The 22,200-nt window shown below is 42.5% G+C and overlaps 1 protein-coding gene across 2 annotated transcripts; it reads left to right on the top strand.

The window, feature by feature from the left end:
* Nucleotides 1-244: 244 nt before the first annotated feature.
* Nucleotides 245-21,856, top strand: rab11fip5a (RAB11 family interacting protein 5a (class I)). Of its 2 annotated transcripts, XM_026298634.2 has the most exons (6): nt 245-1,003; nt 10,087-10,598; nt 11,767-12,346; nt 14,245-16,581; nt 17,970-18,126; nt 18,765-21,856. In XM_026298634.2, the coding sequence occupies exons 1-6, from the start codon at nt 639-641 to the stop codon at nt 19,020-19,022; spliced, it is 4,209 nt and encodes a 1,402-aa protein (XP_026154419.1). In that variant the 5' UTR covers nt 245-638; the 3' UTR covers nt 19,023-21,856. The 2 variants fall into 2 exon arrangements, with proteins under 2 accessions (XP_026154419.1, XP_026154430.1); XM_026298645.2 differs by lacking the exon at nt 14,245-16,581 and having other exon boundaries at nt 258-1,003; nt 18,765-21,851.
* The last annotated feature ends 344 nt before the right edge of the window (nt 21,857-22,200 follow it).

Below are 22,200 nucleotides of genomic sequence, written 5' to 3'. Positions count from 1 at the left end.
TTTATAGGACACACTATAAAAAATAATCAAAGTAATTCAAACTCCATAACATTTCTGGTAGTTTTCTAAAGCTCTGTGTTCCTGTGTATTTAAAGCGTCTTTGAAAGCGTGTTTGTGCAGCCTGCAGGACGCAGGCCTCCATCAGGGCGTGTGCACTGAACACAAAGGATGTGATTTGGTTAAATAATACCCCGAGCAGAGCCACTACACCCCTCAGTCCGCCACATGCGTGCGCCCTACATGCGTACGGCCATGTGTTGTGTCGGTGCTGAACTTCCTCGTCCTGCAGAAGAAGAAGGAGGGTAAAAGGCGTGACGTCGCTGCCCGCAGAGAGGCCCGTACCGCGGGAGGGGAGAGGCAGGGACGCGCCGTGCGGGGACGGACGCCGCTGTTGCCGCAGAGCAGAGCAGACTGCTGCGAGACGCAGGAGCAGCCACCGAGCAACCGGCAACCACGGCAACTTTGCAGAGACAACAGACAGCGGCCATAATGCGGCACCGCCCGCCGGTCGGTGAGCTGATGTGACTGTGCAGACTCAGAGCACGGAGGAAGCGGCGGACGCCACCACCACCTCTCCCCGGTTGCCTCCCCTCGTCTCGGTGTGCGCGGTCGGTCTGTCTGTCTGTCTGGAGGGGGACATGTCCTCACTAAAGGTAGAGGAGGACCAGAAATGGGTACCGACACACGTCCAGGTGACGGTGCTGAGAGGCAGGGGCTTACGGGGCAAGGGCAAGCACGGCACTAGCGACGTGTACACCATCATCCAGCTGGGGAAGGAGAAGTACTCGACCTGCGTGGTGGAGAAGACCACCGAGCCGGAGTGGAAGGAGGAGTGCTCCTTCGAGCTGCAGCCCGGCGTCCTGGAGAGCGGCTGTCCGGCCGGGAGCAACGAGCTGATCCTCACCGTGATGCACCGGGCGCTCATGGGGTTGGACGTGTTCCTCGGGCAGGCGGTGATCCAGCTGGATAAGGTCTTTCACGAGAGCAGATGCGTAAAAAACCAGTAAGTGCGTCTGTCTGTGACAGTTGTGTGTGTGTGTCTGTGTGCGTGTGCGCGTGTGCGTCTGCGTGGTTTCAGCATAGCTGCGTGCGTGTGATCTGTTTTCCCATGTTCATTGAACTCCTGGCCGGGTTCCTGACTCCTCCACCCAGTCTGGTCCTCTACAGTTGCTACACAGTTTGTTCTCGGACGTAAACACAGCTGTCAAATCTGTGGTGCTGCATCAGGGCCCTGCAGACACACCCTCCCTCCTCCCACAGATGTACCAAACTAACTGTGTACATCTGACCAGCACACGCCTCCCTGCACAGGCTCAATTCCCAAAAACAGGCCTCTACAAAACCCACTTCACCACATCAGGTGCTTGTTGTGTTTTGTTGTGTTTTCCTAATATCCAAGGCTTGACTTAGAGCGGGGGGGGGGGAGTTAATGCTTGTCCCAGTTCAGGGGATTATCCAACAGTTTCATGATCCTAAACCCAGAGGTATTTTTAGAATAACATGTTTTACAGAAGCTCGACCGCTTCAGGATGGAGTTAAAGACACGATAGAAGTGTCACATCATGTGTTTTTGCGATCAGTGTGTGATAAAGGAGGACAGGCCTGTGTCCTGTTGGTGTACAAACATTTTTATTAATTTTAGCCTGGTGTACAGAAGTATTTTGTAATCTCCTGTGGTCCCTAAGATGCTTTTCAGCAGAGAACAAGCCTGAACTTGTTGCACTCAGCTGCAGGTTGGAAAGTGACAGCACAGAAATAAGCAAGAAAAAAGCCTTTCTAGTGGGAGCTGAGCAATGCATTATGGTCAAAAAGTGGACTTCCTGATTCATTTGATCCTGTTTGATTGCTGGTTGGTGTAAAATGGAGAATCTAGTTCAAAGTTTTTGCTTATTTGGATGGAGACAGAGCAAAACATGTCACTTACTGCTGATGAATCATTTCCAGCCATCAAACCATAATGAGATTGTTGAAATTCTCCCAGTAAGACCAGTAAGTCCAATTCAAGGCAGCTTCAATTTGATCATCATCTGATCTTTGGACACAACTTTGACAGGAATGGTGCTACAGAAAGTGTTGGGTCATCATCTTTATTTGAAATTGCTTTACCATTAGCCACATGTGTACGAGCACCATAGTGTTTTCAGTGACTGCCTCCCTCCCCGACGGTGCTTTCACTCAGACGGACCAGTGAATAGGACATGAAAGGGGAACCGGTCTCCTCCTGTTGGCCTTGATGGAGCTGGTCACTTGAAGGTTAGAGTCGGCCCGAGATCATGACGTGTCAGCAGTTCAGGGTCTTGGTACATTCACTGTCTCCATTGACAGACGACATCCAGCAGAGAATGAACCAGGGGAAACTCTTATTTTGTTAGTATTAAAGTTTAACGTGTTAATGGATGAGTCTGATAGCTGACATTTTCCTTATCGTTAAAAAACCCAACAAAATCTGCCTCATATTTACAATTAAAAGGAAATAATAAGTACGTTATTTATACATGATCCCTAGAAACAACCTAAATAGCATCTTAATCAGAGATTTTTCAACTTGATGTTAGAAAATTAACATTCAAAGTTTTTCTTACTTTTAAAACCTGTGAAGCAGATAGACTCACAGAGGCACATGACCACTCTGCTGAACTGTTGTACTGTGTGTTTTCACTTGAGTTGTAGTGTTGGGCTGTTCCTGACACCAGCCGTAAAAGTAAAACTGTGATTTGTGTTTTTTTGCGACTCATGATCGAGCAATTATAGGTTCTTGAAGGTTGTCGTTTTGTTTAAGGTGAGCTTTTAGTTACACGGTGATAAAACCAGCAAGGTGACATGTAGAATATAACAAAAACACACAGATGGAGTAAGTGCAACCAATTAGCTGCTGAGGTGAGATGGAGGAAGGAAAAACAGCTTTAAAAACCAACTCACTGGAACAAACAAAGTCGGTTTACATGAGCGAGAGCATGTTTCATTTCAAACCACAGTTTATCTTCTCCAGTAGGTAACAACATGCCCCAACATGGCTGATTTGGCAATCTTGGCATTGAATGAAGTCAGAGCAGCGGTGACCCTGATGAATTCGTAGGTGATCTGCCACAGTAGAGCAGCTTCTTGGAAATGTGGGAGTTGGGTGAATTCCCCTGCAGGTTTTTGTCAGGAGGAAGCCACAGAAACGCTGCTAGATGACACAGCAAGCACCTCAATGTTATAAACATATTTAATAACATGACTTACCACTGCTTTTTGCTCAATTTTGAACTTAACACAAAGTTTTTCTTCATAATTAGGTTTCTTTCCAATCTTAGAGCTTCAGATCACTGATGGTTCCTGCAGTGTTGATGTGATGGTTTAATCTTACAGACACCCCTTTCTTTTCTATTGCACTTTCATTCTAACGTGTCTTTCATATCTGTAGGCAACAAACCAGTGATGATGTTTCAGGCCTGAGAAGTGAAACTCCTGAGACAGAACAAGAGTGTGTGTGTGTGTGTGTGTGTGTGTGTGTAAAATCCTGTGCTAAGAGCTGCCAGACTTTCAGTAGCTAATGGACATTGTAGGTTATGTAACAGTGTGACCTGACAGTTCGTCCTAGATAAAAATAAATAAATAAATAAAATGGACCTCAGCTCTTTTCTGTTTTGATTTATCAGATGAATTCCAGTTAAAAATCCTCTATAAGCAGCAGAAACTCCAGTTGCCTGTTTGTTTTGTCTTGTTTTCCTGAGTCATATTGAGGTTGTGTAATTGCACCGACGTATCTCCTGTCAGCCTGTGTACCTGCAGAAAACATGAAGGTGCAATGAAGTAAAGACAAGTAGACACATGAAATAATTTTGGTTTATGTAAATGAATTAGTAAGATTCAAAGTACAGTGAAATTCTTTTTGCTGTCCACAGTGGATGGCAAATAAAAGCAATAAGGTCTAAACTAGATAAATACTAAGTAAAGGCACTACGTACAGAAAGAAATAATAAAAAATAGAACAATAAAGAAATGGCTGATGTTGTTTACAAATCTAGGTCACTGGGTTTTTTTGTGGTTTTTTTTTTGTTTTTTTTTGGTCCTGCTCTCAGAGCAGGCAGTGCTAACTAGCTACTTTAAACAAAGCATGCTATTATTTATGATCACTTCAATTTCTTTTTTGTTGTTTTTAGACACTGACATTTGTTGTAAACATTTTGGATCAGAGTTAGCATCCTAATCCCTAGGCCAGAAGGATGCCTATTTAATGCTTATTTATAATTAGACATTTAGCAATTTGAATTGAACCGTTATACACAGTGAAATGTGTGAGAAATCACATTAACCACCTACTTTTGCATGTAAATCAGGCTCAGACACATAAAAAACCCTTCAATTTTTAATGTGTAAGCTTTTTATTCTTAATAGACAATTAAGAGACACAATAATGCGATTTGGTCTGTAGTGTGTTTGTGTGTTTATAAACCATTAGCTTGGTTTGATGAATCGACCAGATGTCAATCAATATCAGCACTGAAATGAATTATAGTGAATTATGATGAGGGGGCAAAGTACATTAAGAAGAAACCACAGCTGTAGAATAAATAACTATAGAAACTGATTCTAGTCTTAACATAACCTGGCAAATGTGTTACTTTGCTGACAGAAGCTTTTGGACACAGTTTTTAAAGGAATTTACATTTTGCAGAAACAATAGCACAGTCCAGTAGAAATCCTCTGTACTATTTGTTGCTGCAACTCTTGCTTCTGTTTGTGGTGATCTACTTTTGCTCATTGACTCATTTTACAGTTGCTTAATACTTAGGTAAACGGCTTCCGCCTAATAAAATTGAAACGGTCAGTTCCACACACACACACGTTAGTTTTCATTTGGAAGCTCTGTTTTCCTGTGTTGATGAAATAAATATATGTTTAGTTTAGTTGACAATAATTATTTCATGATCTCATTATTTGACATTATATGTCACAAACTTTTCTCATCATTCATCCTTCACTCTGACACGTACGTTTCATATTTGTTATACAATAACCAGCCATTTTACTTGTTTTTCTGCTGCTGATTCCTGGTGTGTGTGTGTGTGTGTGTGTGTGTGTGTGTGTGTGTGTGTGTGTGTGTGTGTGTGTGTGTGTGTGTGTGCGTGCGCGCGCGCGCGCGTGCGTGCGTGCGTGCGTGCGTGCGTGCGTGCGTGCGTGTGCTTGACGCCATGTGGTTTTTAAGATACAATGCTCGGTTATTACGGGGGACTTTGGTGGTGAGGTTACAGCTTATTGCATCCAGATGTGCAATGTGGTTTAGGTCTCGTAGCCTGACTGTTACTTCTGCTTATGGGGCAGGAACCCAGGCCACAGTACCACCACAGTGCTCTGCACGGTTTATTGACCTATGTCAGGAGAAATGTCCACTTGGTACAGGCCTGATGCATGAAGCAGGTAGTATGCTGCTGTTGGGTGTCTGGCTGGTCACTGCCTGTAGTTTCTGCAGCACCCAGTGGCTTTAGTTTGATTTTCTTGGTGCTGTTTCCATTGAATCAGCAGGTTTAGTGACAGAAGCAGACGAGAGCCTGCTCAGCCTAGCAAATAAAGATTTCACTTTATAAGAACTCATTCATCTTTAATTCAAATGATGGAAATACGACTTCTAGCCTTGCTCCAGGCCTGTGAATTGCATTGTCATTGTGAGCATGTTAGCAGGATGACATAGCATTTAGCTCACAGTATTCTGCTGTGCCTCAGTGCAGCCTCAGAGTCTCACTAGTGTGGCTGTGATAGTTTTTGTTTGTGCTAACGTGGGGAAGGTTTTTCATATTTTCCGCATTTTTTGTGTTCTCTTAAGTTGAAGTGTATTAGACTCTCCTGGACCCTTTGAGCCTCACTAACCCCCACCACCCCCCCGATTCATTGTGTGAAAAAGAGTGTATGTCAGAGCAATATAACCTTAAATACTTGCATATTTGGTGAATGAAGTAGACTTCAATGTTGACACAGATCCTGCACCCCTGGCACTGGTTTTATTTCAGAGCATCTCCTCTGTCTGATTCTGATGCCACCCAGGCTCACGGACTCCCACAGAGACTGACTACATGCTGGATAAAATAGACTGACAGCCTACTTCTCTTGTAATTGCAGCCCTGTCCTGCCTTGAAAGGTGGTTTCTGGAGATCCACTAGTTCCCTAGAGGATTTATACTATGTAAGTTGAAACCTAGAATAAGATGGCAGCTCCTGAAAGAGAGAATTTTCCTATCTACTCCTCATTGGACATGGGGGGGAGGAGATGGTGTCATGCTGGGATGGGTGGAGTATTGTGAGTTCCTGTTTGTGCAAGATAGGGAAGCAGATATGTAGCTATGCTCTGCTGCTCTGTAATGGGACTGTTTATGAAAAAAATCTGTGTAGACGCCCACAGGCTCCAAAAAAAGCAGGTGGAACATTAGGTTATGTAGAGTGTTGTGGCAGAGGCTGGTTCATTACTCTTCTTACTGGATGTTTATAGCCCAAAATGCTTTACAGTATCAGCACAGAGGCCTTGTTGAACAATACAGGCGTCTGTGTGGGATGATGCATTTGGGAAACTGGGTCCTCATTGGTAACAGACTGTGCTCTGCCTGATGACGTGGGCTTTACAATGTAGGCTGCTGCTTTTGTCTGTGTTGCATTTTCTGTTTTTAGGGCTGATTTCTGTTTACTTCTGTTTACATTAACGGCCGTCAGACTGATTTGTGCATCAGATGACCTGCAAGGCCAGGTGCATGGGTGGAAATAGGTCTGCAACCTTTTTGCATTGTCTTAGGAAACAGAAGATGGTTCATGAAAATAGCTTTTGCAGCGTTTTTAGCAAATAATTTTTCTCCCAGCTTTTTTATATAATCTACTAAAGATTAAACTTGGTCAATGCTGTTCTCAAGAAACAACAAGCAGAGGCCAGGAGGGAGATTCCTACGACATCCTTCCTGAATAGTGATGCAGTGATGAATAGTTTGCATAGAAAACCCTTACATTGCTGCGTAGTCCTGTGTTTGGAATGTAAACCCCACCTTGGCCACAGGGAGTTGGCTGCCGCCTCAGGAGGAGGACTGATACTATTGTTGGAGCATCATTGTGAAACTCAAGTCTGTACTAAACAGACATTTGAGATAGCAGCATGGGTGGACTGGAGCAAGAGCCTACACAAAAATCTGTGCTGTCTACAGAAACATTAGACAGCAGGTTTAAAGCACCGCAGCTTAACTTGATAATCCAGTAATTTGATGTTGACTGATTTGATGTAAATACCTTCCTATGTGGATTAGCATATCTTTCCACCTGAGGGTGTCACTCTTCACACCTCTTTAATGCATATGAATTCAATCTGGCTTACTTGATGAAAACAACACACATTAGCCATGTCTTCTCACGTGGCACATTTCCATTGTGAGATGTGATGTGTGTTGTTCCTGTGGAGCTATAAAAAGCATCAGCATTCCTCTCTACTGTCCTCGGGGCTCCACCTGCTTGTTATTTGTGATTCTCAGACTTGTACTGGAAGGAGTTTGATTGCTAATTGTTTTCACTGGCATTCTTCTTGGGTGTTAGCGTGTTTTCTAGGCTGAACTCGAGGTTGGTGACAGGGTGATGATGATGATTACATAAGAGCCTATGCTGTGAATTATATGACTTGTGTTTTCTCTTCTCGGCAGGCTCCAATTATGCCAGTGTTTTTGCCAGAGCAGGGAACTTTCCTGTCTCTTTCACCGTAGACGCTAGAACAATATTTATCATTTTGATGATGTGTTATACTTCATTATTTACAATATTTACAGCGATAGTTTTAACATAACAGAGAAATTCACGATTACGTTCAGCAAACAGCTGCAGCCTTTTTTTAGCAGTGTGAGAGCTGTGTTCATTTTCTGCCTCACTGCCTCTGCCTCGACGTTTACAGAAAAAAGGAAGGAATCTCGTGGAGGGGAAATAAAAAGCTCTCTGGTTTCTCAGATAGCAGCGCAGTTAATGTGTGAGGTTGTTTCCCAGATCACATACATCAGTGGGTTTTGTTAGTCTCATTTTTTCATGTATGAGCTTTCACATCTCACCTTTTATGTTCCCACCTCAGTTCTTATAACTTTAGAACTCGACATTTTGATTTTCTTGTTGATAATGAAGCAGTTACCTTCAGTCCTTTTTTTTTTTTTTTTTTTTTTTTTTTTTTTGTGCCGTAAGACTGAATTTGCTACGTTTACATTTGTCTTTTCTTAACCCCTTAACAAAATTATATGTAAATGCGTCTTCGTCAGTGGTTTGTGCTTAGTGAAGTGCATTTGCGTTGACATTGTACCGGGATATACATTCATATCAGTCAGGTCGTGTAATTATTTGTCTTTTCTGTGCTGTTTTAAGTATCGATTGATTTTCAGGTTGCACAGAATTAATTGTAATTCTGTGAAGTCATTCCATATTGAGTCAGTTATTTTCTAAATGTGCAGCCTGCAACCTAAACTATTTAACTTCATATGTTGTAGAAGGTTATGGTAAAATTTGAGCAGGTGTGTCACTCATATGGCTTGTATTATAAACGAACAAATAGACACTGTGGTTGAAGTGTGAGGTGACAATAACCCAGTAGCACAGGAAGTGAAAAACATAAACCAGGTCTTGGTTTTAGCCTTGTTTATTCTGTCATCCTCCCTGCACTGATGACTTCCCGTTGGCAGCACCAAGTGTCAGAAACACATGTAGGTGGAATTTTTCTCAGTCATATAGTTTTTCTTGAACAACTCACAAATGGACAAGCTGAGACTTTCCCATGAGGTGCGGTGTGGTGAACAGCGTTTGTAAGAACTGCTCCTCTGTGCCTGTTCACAAAAGGAATTTACAGTTGGGGCGATTTGTTCCTAGCCAGTGTCTGTCATATTTAATTAGGGCATTCACTGTTTAATCGGACATGTGCATTGTCTTACTTCATTGTTCTTGCTTACCAGGACTAATGTGAAAACCCAGAGCCTTCACCAAGGTATTGTGGGATGTCTGGCCACATGCAGCTTTGTTGTATTAGTAGGACAGAGACATGCTCTCACCCTGTGTGTGGACAGATTAGCCCCATTTATAGCAACAATACAATCATTGACAATAACTATTGAAAAATGTTGCATTGTGACATGATGTGGGACGGATCATTGATTTTCTGTTATTGACTGTTATTTTAAGGAGAATGTGTTATTGACTCTCCCTGATAATGTAGTGATACTCACCGTCTATGTCATGGTCACACTTTGTTTGACATGGTGGATAGGGCTAACTACTACAATACCCACAATCCTCAGACAGAGCTGTCAAGGCAGAGAATCTGATCAGAGGCTTGAATGTGAGCAGTATTGAATCAGACTAATTCAGACTGCTTTGAGACACAGCTGTAGGATTCCTCTAAAACTGAGCAGGAATTTATTTTCAGTTTTCTCTGCTGCCAATAATGATGCAAGGAAGGATTTCTTGCAGAAATGTACATTGGGAATTGTAGTTTCAATTCTATTTTAGTGTTTTGTATCCAAACACACTTAAACTCTTGACTTTGTATTAAAGTATTCAGCTTTCTAACACAGTTGTTAAAATTTTATAGAGATGATTCAACAAAGGCAGAGTCTCATGCTGATCCAAGCCATAAAAGTCCTTTAACTGTGAGTCATGTGACGATGTCTATGGGAAAAATAAAGTGGGGCTTTTACATCAGGAACCAGTGATGCCCAAAATATTTCCTCCCACTCTGTGACTGTATTCAGGACCAGAACTTGTACAGAAATGCAATATAGATGTAAAAAAATATATATTATCAATACAATTGATTATTTTCATTAGTGACATTTAGTCTATGAAGTGTAAAAATGATAAAGTGTCAAAGTCACAGATCCTGAGGCCGTGGCTTAAAGCTGTCTGATTTTTATGAGCATCAGCTGATAATATAAAACAGATACAAGCAGCAAATCTTCATATTTGAGAAGCTGGAACTAATAATTTCTGATTGATAAACGATTTTCAACAATAAATCAATTATCAGAATTGCTGCTGATTGGACCAGTTAATTGAATAAATGAGGAACTGACTGAGACACACAGTGGGCCTAATGGATTGTTCTCTGTTGCAGGTGGTACAGACTCAACTCCAAAATGGGGAAGAAGGAAAAGGAACGAGGGGAAATTCAAGTCACGATCCAGTTCACCCGAAACAACCTGACGGCCAGCATGTACGACCTCGTCATGAAGGACAAAAGCGCCTTCACCTTCAGCAAGCTGAAAGAGCGCATGAGGGGGAAGAGGAGAGCCAGTGATGAGGACTCGTCGTCGGCTGTTCTGCCGAGCGGATATGGGTCCTTGTATCGGATGCGGCAGCGGCTGCCAAGTGATGGAGGCGGCGAGGAGGATTATGAGGATGACGAGGGGGGCGAGGCTCGACGGAGCAAGATGAGGACCTTTTTCCTGAGAGGGAAGCTGCGGAAGTCATCTGACACTCGCTCCAGCACATCACTGGGCTCTGAGAGCAGTGAGTCCTCATCGCGGGGTGGGAGCCTTAGTCCCACAGCCGGCATCAGCGTGGTGGTCTCTGATCTCTCCAACTCGCCCAGCAACAGCAGCAACCTGACAGTAGATAACAGTCCAGGTGAGAAAGACCAGTGAACAGGTCATGACTTATTGATGAGTGTTTAAACGTTTATACTCTCTTCTGTTACCACTTTAAACTTCTGTTTCAGATGGTCGTCACGTCTCAAACATACGCAATCTATGTCAAATTTATGTTTTAAATGTGTAAGAGCACTTCCTCAAAAAACCTTCACAGCAGCCACCGCCTCAGTTATCATCTGATGTTCACTCTGTGCATGGGAATGCATGATTAATCCGAAAAGTTTGTTTGCCAGTTATTTTAAGACTTAAAAGGAAGCTGCACTTCAGTGACCACTGTTTAGAAAATGGGTGGACTTCATCAGACTGAAATCTTTTTAGCTAATAGGACTGTTAACACATTTACAAACACAGAGGTTCAAAGTGTTTTGCATAGGTAAGAGGAAGAGACTCAAAATGTACCAATTATTTCTTTTTTAACATGATCTTTTCTTGGTAAAGTTTATTGGGAGGTTATTTTTTTACCTCTTCCTGTTTCTGTCTGTTCAGACTCTAGAAATGTATTTTTACAGATGACATTTCACCTTAATTATACATTTAACAGAATAGTTTTGACATTTTCAGAAATTTGCTTCATGCATATAGAGTTAGATGAGAAGATCCATGTAATACTTCTAATCTTTCCAGCCTAAACAGTAGCTTAGTTTATCATAACCACTGGAGACAGGAGGAAGCAATATGAAATCATTGCAAGTTTCTAGGTAAAGCTCTGTGGTGTCACTGTTTGTAGGAAAACAAGTAAGTGATCTTAAACTATTTTTCACCAGGTGTTTTTAATCAAATAAATATTAATAAATTAAACACAACTTTGAGGAATGTGTGTGTCTCCTGTGTCTCCTGAAAGAAGTTAATGATGAGTCTGCAAAGAATTATCAGTAATTCCATTTTAAGGTGAAAGTCCCACATGTGGACCTGCTCTGTTCTGACACATAAGCTTTACAGAGGCACATAGAGTGTAGAGTGCCAGCTACATGATTTAAATGAACTGTTTTCCGATCATTCTTCCAACCATGTGTGCCAGAGATGCTGACATTGTCAGTCATCCAGTAATTACAGGGTTTTATCAACCGATTAAGCTGTCTGCAGATGTTATTTAGTCAAGTTATTGATTACCTGCTTCATTATCTCTTCTTTCCCTATTTCTACAGAGCACACGGCAAACACGTCGCCCAGGTCGGCCTCTCTCAAATGTGAGTTTGGTGATGAGCTCGGTGAGATCACCATCGCAGTGCCTCAGCCTACTCTGTGCGTTAACGGAAGCCATGCTTACAAAGTTCATCCCCCAGACCCGGGCTCAGGAAAAGCAAATACTTTAGGCGTGGGAGTGTTGCAGAAATCTTTGCCTCTGTCCATGTCACTACAGAACCTCAGCCCCCAGCCCTCCACAGACCTCCCCAAGGGCCCTGTGGGAGACGGGCGGCGCTGGTCTTTTGACAAACCGGGCGAGGAGGAAAAGGCTGCCATAGTGGCGGCTTTGGAGCAAAGTGGCCACATGCTAGATGAAGAAGAGAATCATTTAGGACAGGCTGCTCCGCCCAAAGCTGTCTCCACGACAGAGTCAGAAAGCCAGGGGAAAAAGCAGAGGAGGCACTTGTTCTCCCCTGGGAGGAGTGAGTCTGCAGGGAAGGGGCACAGTCAGTCCAAGGATGAGTCTGAACAGGCCCCCGTTGCTGCCGAGGAGAAACACAAGGGGTGGTTTGGATCAAAGGACTCGCACACCAAACCCAGGTGAGATACACACTGTGATCACAGAGAAGACTAATCACACTGACAGGTTCATTTATTAAACATCACACAGGTGATGAATCATTTCAGCATTAATACGGATTGATTAAAGAAGATTAAAACCAGCCATGTTATACATGTTACTCATGTATACTTTGGTTTTATTTGGCAAAAATACACATTTAAATAATCCTCAGAAATATATATGTAATATAATGCAATAAATATAATCCACTGACAGTCTCAACAGTATAATATAATTATAATATAATTAATAAATGAGGCTAATTAACTCCTGCCTGCAGCTCCATTCATGAAATGGAGACAAGAGAGAGTTAAAGACCATCTGATGTAGTGGAGTTCGCCAATAAATGCTTAAACAGGGATAAACACATTAGAGGTTTAAATTTATACATCTATATTCAGAGAATTAGAGTAATGTTGAACAGTTACCAGTCCACTTGTTTACTTCCTGTGTACCAGCATGGCAGCTAGCAGTTGCCTCCAGGTCTGCACACATCCCTGCTCAGCTCCTAGTCTCAGTCTCTGGTTACAGCAGGTATCTGCAATGCAGATGGAGGAGGGAACCTGCTCCTGTGAAACTAACTCTATCAATCTGAAGCCTTGTGCATGATGTTATATGGTCTAGTAACATTGCTAGTTTCATTGTCAGTGTGAAGTGGAACAACCCTTATTCTCTTACAGGTTTTGTGCACAATTGTGTGTGTGTGTGTCTGTGTGTGTGTGTGTACGAAGGGAGCCCATCTCCATTTTATATCCACTTCTAACACAAGCACATTCTAAAGTGGGTAATTTATTTGGGAGTTGTCATCTGTTGTGCTATCTCTTATACTTGCTCCCTGATGTGAATGCATTGCTCCTGCTCTTTGTATTGGGGTCTTACATAAAATTAATTTTTTATTCAAGCCATCAGGAACCCTTAAACACTTTTTTAAATTTCATTTTTTCAGTTTCCTTAGCTAAGACCACAAAACAATATTTTCATACACTAAGCATAAGTAAAATATTGGACTGTAAGCACCTGGTGATTGAAGCGAGGTCAGCGTTTCTCGGCCATAGTACACTCAATACCTTTGTGCCAGCTCTGTAAATATACATTTTCACAGCCTACACACCCACATGCTTTTAGCTCCTTGGGGACAAGTTGCCAAGTTGGCACCAACAGCAACCAAAGTAATCACTACACCCAGCTGCATCAACTTTTCTTGCTAAATATTACATCATGGGCCAATGGAAATATAGGAGAGACACAGAAATATTCTTTTCACCAGACTCCGTTTCCTTTACCAGTGCAACGTGCTTTGGTGTCTTGTAGGTCATTGTTTTATTTGTGTGGCCTGCAGCTCGATTGTTTTGGTCAAGTCTTGCTGTTCCCTGCCCCCACAGGAAAAAAACGAAGTTAGCCACTGACTGTCTATAATTGAGCATTTAGAGATGAACATTTCCTTTAGGAGCTAAGATAAGAGTGACTGTTGGACTTCCATTCATTTGGTGACTAGAGAGAACTTTATATAAATGCTAATGTTGCTCTACGCTTACTGAATGTGTGTATTGGCTACTCTTGGCCATCATATGAAGGTACTAGTATGTCAGTGTTGTGTTTGCACTACCTCTAAGTGGAATAAAACATTTTATTAAAGTTTAAATGTGTTTTAGGGACAATGATGCAACAATGGAACCTTTACAGTAAGCTACACAGCTACCAGGGATTAGTTAAAAATGGAATAAAAAGGATTGTACATGTTCAATAAATAAAACCATCCTGTAAAAATCTATGATTAAGATGTGATTTGAGACAGAAAAACCTGCTGCAGGCCTTTAGTTCAGCTGTGTGAACAATCCACACTAATCAAGAGGACTGTGTGCCCTTCCTTTCACAGCCTGGAGGTGTCACCTAAACTAGAGCCCAGCACTGACCCCTTCAAACCACCCCTTTCATCTAGTCACCACTCTTTGGGTGCCCCTGTAGATCCTGCCTCTGTGGGTTCTCCACTGCATCACACTAACCCTTTCTGCCACTCACAGGCCACACCACCTCCCATATCCCCCTGCAACCCTTTCTTCTCTGTCCTCCAGCAGAATCCTTTCTTTGAAGACATGCTAACCATGCCACTACTAAAACCTTCGCTGCCTCCTTTGCCCTATCTCTCCAGTTCCCGGCCCTCCATAACTCAACTATTTCCTCAGGCAAGTAACACTAATCCTACTCTGACCCACAACAACCCAGCCCCAGACGGCCTCATCATGGGCACGGATGCAGAGAGTGATGTAATGGTCTCAGAAGGAGAGAAACCTTTAAGCAAGAAGGTGCTCAATCCTTTTATTTCCAGCCAAGAACTGGAACCGGCTTCAGAGTGGGACGAATCCTTTGAAGCGTTTGCAGCTGGCAGACTGCAGTCTCTTGAGGATCAGACCACAGATTGCAAAACAAAGCAAAACACACCCAGTGCCCATCCAGTGGAACACAGCAATAATAAAGGAACATTACTACACATAGCAGGTGCTGAGCGAAACACAAATTTGAATGACACGCTACATCCTAAGCCCTTCACAGAATTTGTTTTTGAAGCACAGAAGTCCATCAGTGGGGTGACGAGCAGTGGCAAACATCATCATGACACATTTGCACAATTTCTTGAAACAATCCCAGAACATAGAAGCTTTGAGAGTGACGGCTTACCTCTAGATACCTATGAGGACTCACCAAATGCCTGCACTGAACCTAACAACACAACTAGCACAAATGATTTAACTGACACTAACACACATCGAGTCCTCTCTCACGCCTCGTCCGTACCCCTCAGCAGCAGCTCTCCAGATCCTGGTTCTTCAGGTCTCGGCAGTTCAGCGGAGGAAGAGTTCCTCTCCTGCCTTTCTTCTTCTTCAGACAAATTCTCTGCATCCTCCTCTGAGGAAGCTGAAGCACAAAACATCCTCAGCTTTGAAAAATCTCCTGAGTCAGCGGAGGTAAAAAATTTAAAGGCCTCAGAATCTGAAGAGGACATTACTGACAGGTCAAATGATCTGTCTTTAGATGATGTAACCCAGCAAACTGTTATACAGCGGCAGACCCCTGATCAAAAGGTAGATTTGGATGATTCTGAGAGGTCGTTGGCACCACAGTCCGAACTTAAACCAAAGTCTGAAGTCTTTTCACAGTTTGAAGACGAGAATAAAGAGAAAGGATTAGGTGAACTCAATGGATTAATAGTTGATTTCTTTAAGGAGGACAATGATAGCTTTGTAAATAATAATACTCACATGATGATGCCAGCCAATCCCGATGAAGAACTCTGCTCCCCAAACCCATCTTTATACATAATAACCTCCTCCCCTGGAGTCAGGCAGTCTTTGTCAGACTCACCCTTTGAGAGTACTAGTTTAGGAGTACAGGATGCTAACCAGCATTCTCCTGTGCCATTCGGGGCTTTTGGTGAATTGCTCATTACCAGTCCTGGCAAAGACCCTGACAACACTCAGGTGTCTGATCAGAGAGCTAGCAGCTTTCTCCAAAGCCTTTATGTCAGTGCTGACTCACAGGGTTACCAAACCTGTGAGTCTCAGCCATCCTCCAAGTCCTCCTGTGTCTCAGAGCCAAATGAGATGCTACAATCTGCAAACTCAACACTCTGCAGTGAGCTGAGTGAGATGCAGTCGGCTGCTGCTGCCGTTTTGTGTGTAGAAGATGCCACCAATGCATGCAGTCCACTTAATGGATCCAAAGATAAGATGGCAGCTCCTGAGCCAAGTTTCACCAAAGGGGATGGCTTTCAAGTACTTACCGCAGCACCAACAGATTCTAACATGCACTGTAATCCAAGAAAGCTTAGCAAACGGGGTGTGGAAAGCCAGCATTATGTCTTAGACTATGAGTTCTCAAAACACCCTCAGGCACAGTCTGCTTTACTACAGCGCTCCCAGTCCGAGGGAACACTAACTCCTTCCTTTGATGAACTATCGCTTCCCTCATTTGGGAGTGATCCTGGTGCAATACCGGCGTCCTCCATGGCTCAGCCAGGCCCTGACATTCCCTGTCTGTCCTCCTTTGCTCCTTCTCTAACTCCTAAGGTTAGTAGCTCCCCTCTAGTGCTTGGTTACCTTCCCCCCCTTGCCAATGCTTCTGCGAGGTCACCACCCAGCACGGCACAAGCCGCCGCACCAAAGCGAATGCCTCAGGAGACGCAGCAGCAGCAGCAGGCAGCCGATCAGCAGAACAGGTGAGGTTGGATATGCTTAGTGCTCGGTGAAAAGGTGGAGGGGAAGCACTTTTTCCAACTTGGAGAAATTTCTATCCTGTAATCTCTCTAGTCTGCCTCTCCTGCTCTGCTTCTGCCTGCTTTTCTTCTGTGCCGCCAACTCTCAAGGGGTTTATCCTTTTGTGGTGTGACCTTCTCTTTTTTTTCTGTTAAGACACACACACACACACTCGTGTTAACAGGACTCTTTGGTAGGTGTCTTGTGTGGGTCTAGGTCTGTGGTAACAGGAGGGAAAATAGAGCCTCAGACCAATTAGCAGTTATTATTTTGCCCTGATTTCTACCACACATCCCCTCCCTCCCAACACACACACACACACACACACACACACACACACATGTGCGCACACACACAAACGCACACACACACCATCCCCCTCCCCACAGGGCCAGCCAGTCTTCTCACTCATTTGCCAAAATCTCAACCAAAAATGAGGCTTTATACCAGGCAAAAAAAAGTGTTTTGTGTCACTGATAGCGTTTCCTTTTCACCTTGGGGTAATAACACATTTAACAAAATTCTGCATGTTTGACTCCATCAACACATGCAATTAATTCTTTCAGTTTTGAGCTCATTTAATTTCAGTTTTCACCAGTATTGCCTTTAATGAGGAGCCTTACACCTGTCTAATCTCTAATTTACTCCTGATCAATAAACTGAAATCTTTGTCAAACGTTGATCTCTAACATCCATGTCTGGTGTCACGATGGAGGTCCAGAGGACGCTCTGGTGTGGTAAATTTATAGGTAAACATATCATAGGTGAGCTAGAAAGGGTATTTATGACAAAGACTGGAAGATGTCTGAATGAGACTGCAGTACATTAATGACTGGTCTGAGATTTACTTGTAAATGTAGGTCAGTGACACAGGAAACTGTCTTTCCGGTGTTGCTGTAGACTTGTTCTTTAACAAGAACTGACATTGTCAATGTGAACAAAGAGCTGTTGTTTGGCTGTTTTTTTTTTCTGACGGCTTTTTTCCAACAGCTAACTGACCAATAGATGACTTTATATACCCTTGAAGGGATGCATCTTTTTAATCTAAAATGGTTTTGTGATCTGAAAGTAATCCAAGGTTAATCTGATGAAGAGACATTCTTTCAATAATGTTTTCTTTAAGGCTCAGCTGTATTTCCTCAGTGTCTAAACCAGTCCCCCAACCAATCTCTTTACTTCAATTTGTTGTTTCTAGACACAAGGCTCCAAGACCTCTAGACCTCCATTATACAACCAGATTTGGTCCCTGGAAAGCCCTCCATTTATAGACTTCAAAGAGGGGTTGCTGTTGTATGAAGCGGAAAACCTGGCTGTATTTACTGTATGTATCTCTTGATGTTATCCTATCCAGCCCCCATCTAGTGAAGCCCCTGACCACTGCCACGACAGCTGAGGAGAAGCGGGCTGAGGGCCGGTCAGTGCTGGCCACCAGCCTGGAGAAGTTTAAATCCACCATCCATCCGGGGAGGAGCAGCCAGCCGAGCGAGCAGGAGACTGACAGGAAGAAGGTACAGTAAACCTATGTTGTATAAACATGACATTGAGTGGGTGGAGGTATGCCATGTACACCATCACCAGAATTATGAACTGGCTGGTAGCAGCAACAGCAGGTAGACTGTTACAGTGACCCAGATGGGAGATGAGAAACACCTGGATAAGAAGGGCTGTTGATGGAGATGGGGTGAATGCTTTGGATGTTGCAAAGGAGGAATCTATAGGAGCAGATTGTTAGCAGCAGCTGCTGTGTTTACAGAGAACAAGAAAAGAAAGGTGTCATCAGTGTAGTAGAAAAGCAGTAGTAGGAAAAGCCTTGTGAGTGTATGACAGCACCAACTGACCTCATGCAGAGAAAGAAGAAGAGTGGGCCCAGGATGGACCCATGTGGTACACCTGGTGCTAATTGTGGCTGTGTGACAGCATCCATTTCATGAGGGTGTCCACAATGACAGCATTGCACTCTTTTATCACCACAAGGGGGGGGGGCTCAGCTTAATGGACTGCTTTGCCACATATTCCTAGAGGTATACAAGGATGTTATTTAAAAGATAAGCTAACAGTAAAAAATCAGAACAGGAAGTTGAAGACATCACACTGTACTTATCGTTTATTCCTTCTTCCATGTCCATCTGCTTTTCTCTGTCCTCAGTCTCTGACGGAAGGAGCAGGCTCGTACTACCACCTGACCCACAGTGAACTGGTTTCTCTGCTGGTGAAGCGGGAGACAGAGCTGGAGAGGCAGAAGGTGGAGTTTGAGCGGCAGAAAATTTTGCTGGCTAAGCGGGAAGTGGAGCTAAAGAAGCTGAAGCCGCAGATCAAAGATCTGGAGGACTACATTGACACACTGCTGGTCCGCATCATGGAACAGAAACCCACTCTCCTGCAAGTGCACTCCAAGTTTAAGTGACAAAAGGGGTGAAAGGGTTTGCAGTTCAGTTCGCATCTGTTCACTCTAACCTCCACAACAGCTCTTTAGTCTTTTCACTGCTATGCTGTCCTTTTTGATACAAATATTTAGCCACTGAGAGATGTTGATGTGGTGTTTTCCAGTCGGCATGCTTTACTGTACTGAAACACGTCCTCGTCGAAGGGTTTGGTTCGGGCGGTTCTGAATGTAACTGGTCCTCAGGTTGTTTTCAGGGTCACACAGCCAGTTGGTTTTACCCACTGAGGACTGAGCCCCATGGGTTCAAAACCCAGATGCTTCCATTTTGAGATCCTGATTGTAGAAACATTTATTCCTCCGTTTCACCTCACCTATCACTTTTATCACCTTATCAGGATAGAAAGAAATTGTAGAGTTTCAGTCCACGATGGTGTGTATCCCACCACCGTAGCTCTTCACTCGTTATTTTGCAAACTTCTACAAAAGTGTTACAATTTTGAAGTGAGACCAGAGGTAATACCTTAAAGGACCACTGTGGCTTATGCAGCCCATTAACTACAAACTGTGTACACTTTAAATCGCTGATAATTTCCATTCCATCAGTTTTTAGATTGATTACCTTCTTTTAATGAAGCCATTGATTTTATTTCAGTGCAGCATTAAAACGAAGTTGCTCAAGATAACCTACCACAGTGGGGCTTGGTTGGCTTTGTATTTTTGTCTTATGAATGCTCACTGTAGTGGATCCCAAGTAAGTTTCAAGTTTCTGCAAGTTTTATGCTTAAAGGAACAGTTCGATATCTATTTAATTGCTTAACTTTCCACGAGTTTCATGAGATAGTATAAATGTTTAGATGGAGCCAGGAAGCAGTTAGCCTAAATTGGTGTGAAGATTGGAAGCAGGAGGGAACAGCTAGTCTGGTCTTGTCCAAAGTTCAGCATTACTCCTAATGAAGTTGATATTTTCAAGTTTTCTCGCTAAAGCCATAAACAAAAAGAAGCTGTGGTTTTATGCAGAGGAGTTGTAATATTTCTTGGAGAACAGCAGCTGATGTAGTGACGTCCAGAGTCTGAACTGCAGGTAACTCCCTATAAAACCACAACTTAAGTGCTTTAGTCATGTTGGTTGGCATACTGCTGAACTAGCCAGGCTAACCTCCCTTTTCCATTCTTAATGTTAGGTCAAGCTTATCGCCTGCTGGCTCCATAGTCAAATATAGAGAGGGGTATTAATCTTCTCAATTAACTCTTGGCAAGACAGAGAAAATAAACTTATTTTTTTAACTGAAATAAAATGAAAAAAGTGGCCACCTAGAAGGACAGAGATAAATTTGTAATCTCTAAGCATACTGTGGAAAATAGTCTGCCTTCCTGTGACTTATATGCAGTTTCTGCTTCAGTTGTGAAACGTGTGGCTTTTTCCAGATGGTGTACATGCTGTTCTGGATTGACACTCTACAAATGTTCCCTGACACACACAATGAGGGCTCTGACTAGTTTTTGAAATTTCAAACCAAATGAGTGACGTGAGAGTCGAGCATTGTCGTGTGCACATTGCTGAGATTGTAGCTTATGAATGTTCAAGTGTTCTTAGCCAGCAAGTTATTGGTCTTATGCACAATAAGTGCTGTTTATCTTTTACTCGTTCCTTCCTTCCTTTTTTTTTTTTTTTTTTTTTCCTCTTATTCTTTTTTTTCTGTTCTATGGTCTTGAAATTACCCATAATGCTCAGCAACATAAGCTAACTGATTCTTGTATGGGTCACGGTGTTATCAGGTGAAGACAGTATCACTCAGAATCCAGTCAGTATCAAGATGAGCCATCACAGCTTCTCTGATCTCATGCTTCTGCCTTCCTTCGTGTGCGTTATCACACGACTCCAGCACACTGAGAAAATGCCTGCGACATGCTGGTACTTGACTCCCCCCCCCCTCCAGTGTCTGTGTGTCACATCCACTGCTCAAGCACGCATATCGCTACTGCTTTCAGGTGTTACAAAGGGATATATACCGCATTTTACAGCATATATGCCGTATTGAAATGCCAAATGCTGCCTTATTTTTGTTTTGTTTTTACATTCATCAAGAATCTGGCACTTGTTGGGGCTTGGGGCAGGTTTTGAAAATGAAAAGCCATGTGTTTATTGAAAGTTTTCTTTTCATTTTAACTTCTGTTATGATATTGTTTAGATCACTGCACAATAATAAATATTATGCATACCATTAGAAAATGAGCAGCAACAGTGTTTTCCTGTGAAATGCCAAAATTAAAAAAAAAAAAAAAAGCCTTTAAACTTAACCCAGATTGATACACCATAAAGTATTCTGATACGAAGCCACTTCTAACAGCATTTGTGGATGTTCTTGCACTACTTAATGTCAGAACAAAACTCTACTGTACCTCTCTGTCTGATATCGGTATAGTTAGATCTACTCTACACCATATTGCACTTTCTAATCGCTCTGTGATTTAAGCACTTGGCCTCCTTTGACACCACAATGATGACTAGCCAGTGAGCTTAAAGCATACAGTAAAAAAAACAAACATCCAAAACCGTCTTGTCATCTCAGTTCTGGTGTGTGATCGCAATATCAAGTGCATAGATGACTGTAGAGACATGTTAAATGTGACTTGGCACTTATGAAGTGCAAGAATAAATGTCCTCTTTTATGTCTTCCATTTTAAAGTTTTTATTTAAGTTTGAACTGATTGTATTTTGTCCTTGACTGTGTAGCTGGTGGAGTGTGATTTAAGGTTAGTATGTAAGATTGGAAAGTTTACAATTCGTGATGCAATTCTGTTTCACAAATTTTGTATATTTAATAAAGAATATTTTGTGTTTCTTGCTCACCGTATGATTGGTGCTTTTTCTATCTGGTCTTTTGGTTGATTTGTTGTAATTGTTTGCAAAAAAAAGACTCTTCTTTCTTATTTTTATTAGTGATGTACAACACATTCAGGTTATAGTTCAACAAAATAACCTGCTAGTTTTAGCTTGCCAGTGTCACTCCTGGGGTTTTAGGGCTTTAATGTCACATTTACACATTTATTTAACCCAAAAGAATAAAAAATAAAAAAAATTCAACACTGCCTAAATGTAGAAAATGTAGATAATATAAAAAATATGAAGATAAAATCTTATAACACTAAACTGGTCTGTATCCAGGATTTTGGAAACACTGATATCATGAGTCCATTC

This window comes from Mastacembelus armatus, chromosome 22 (assembly GCF_900324485.2).
Source record: "Mastacembelus armatus chromosome 22, fMasArm1.2, whole genome shotgun sequence".
NCBI lineage: Eukaryota > Metazoa > Chordata > Actinopteri > Synbranchiformes > Mastacembelidae > Mastacembelus > Mastacembelus armatus.
The sequence above is the reverse complement of the archived record's forward strand: the minus strand, read 5'-3'. Positions and strand labels throughout refer to the sequence as shown.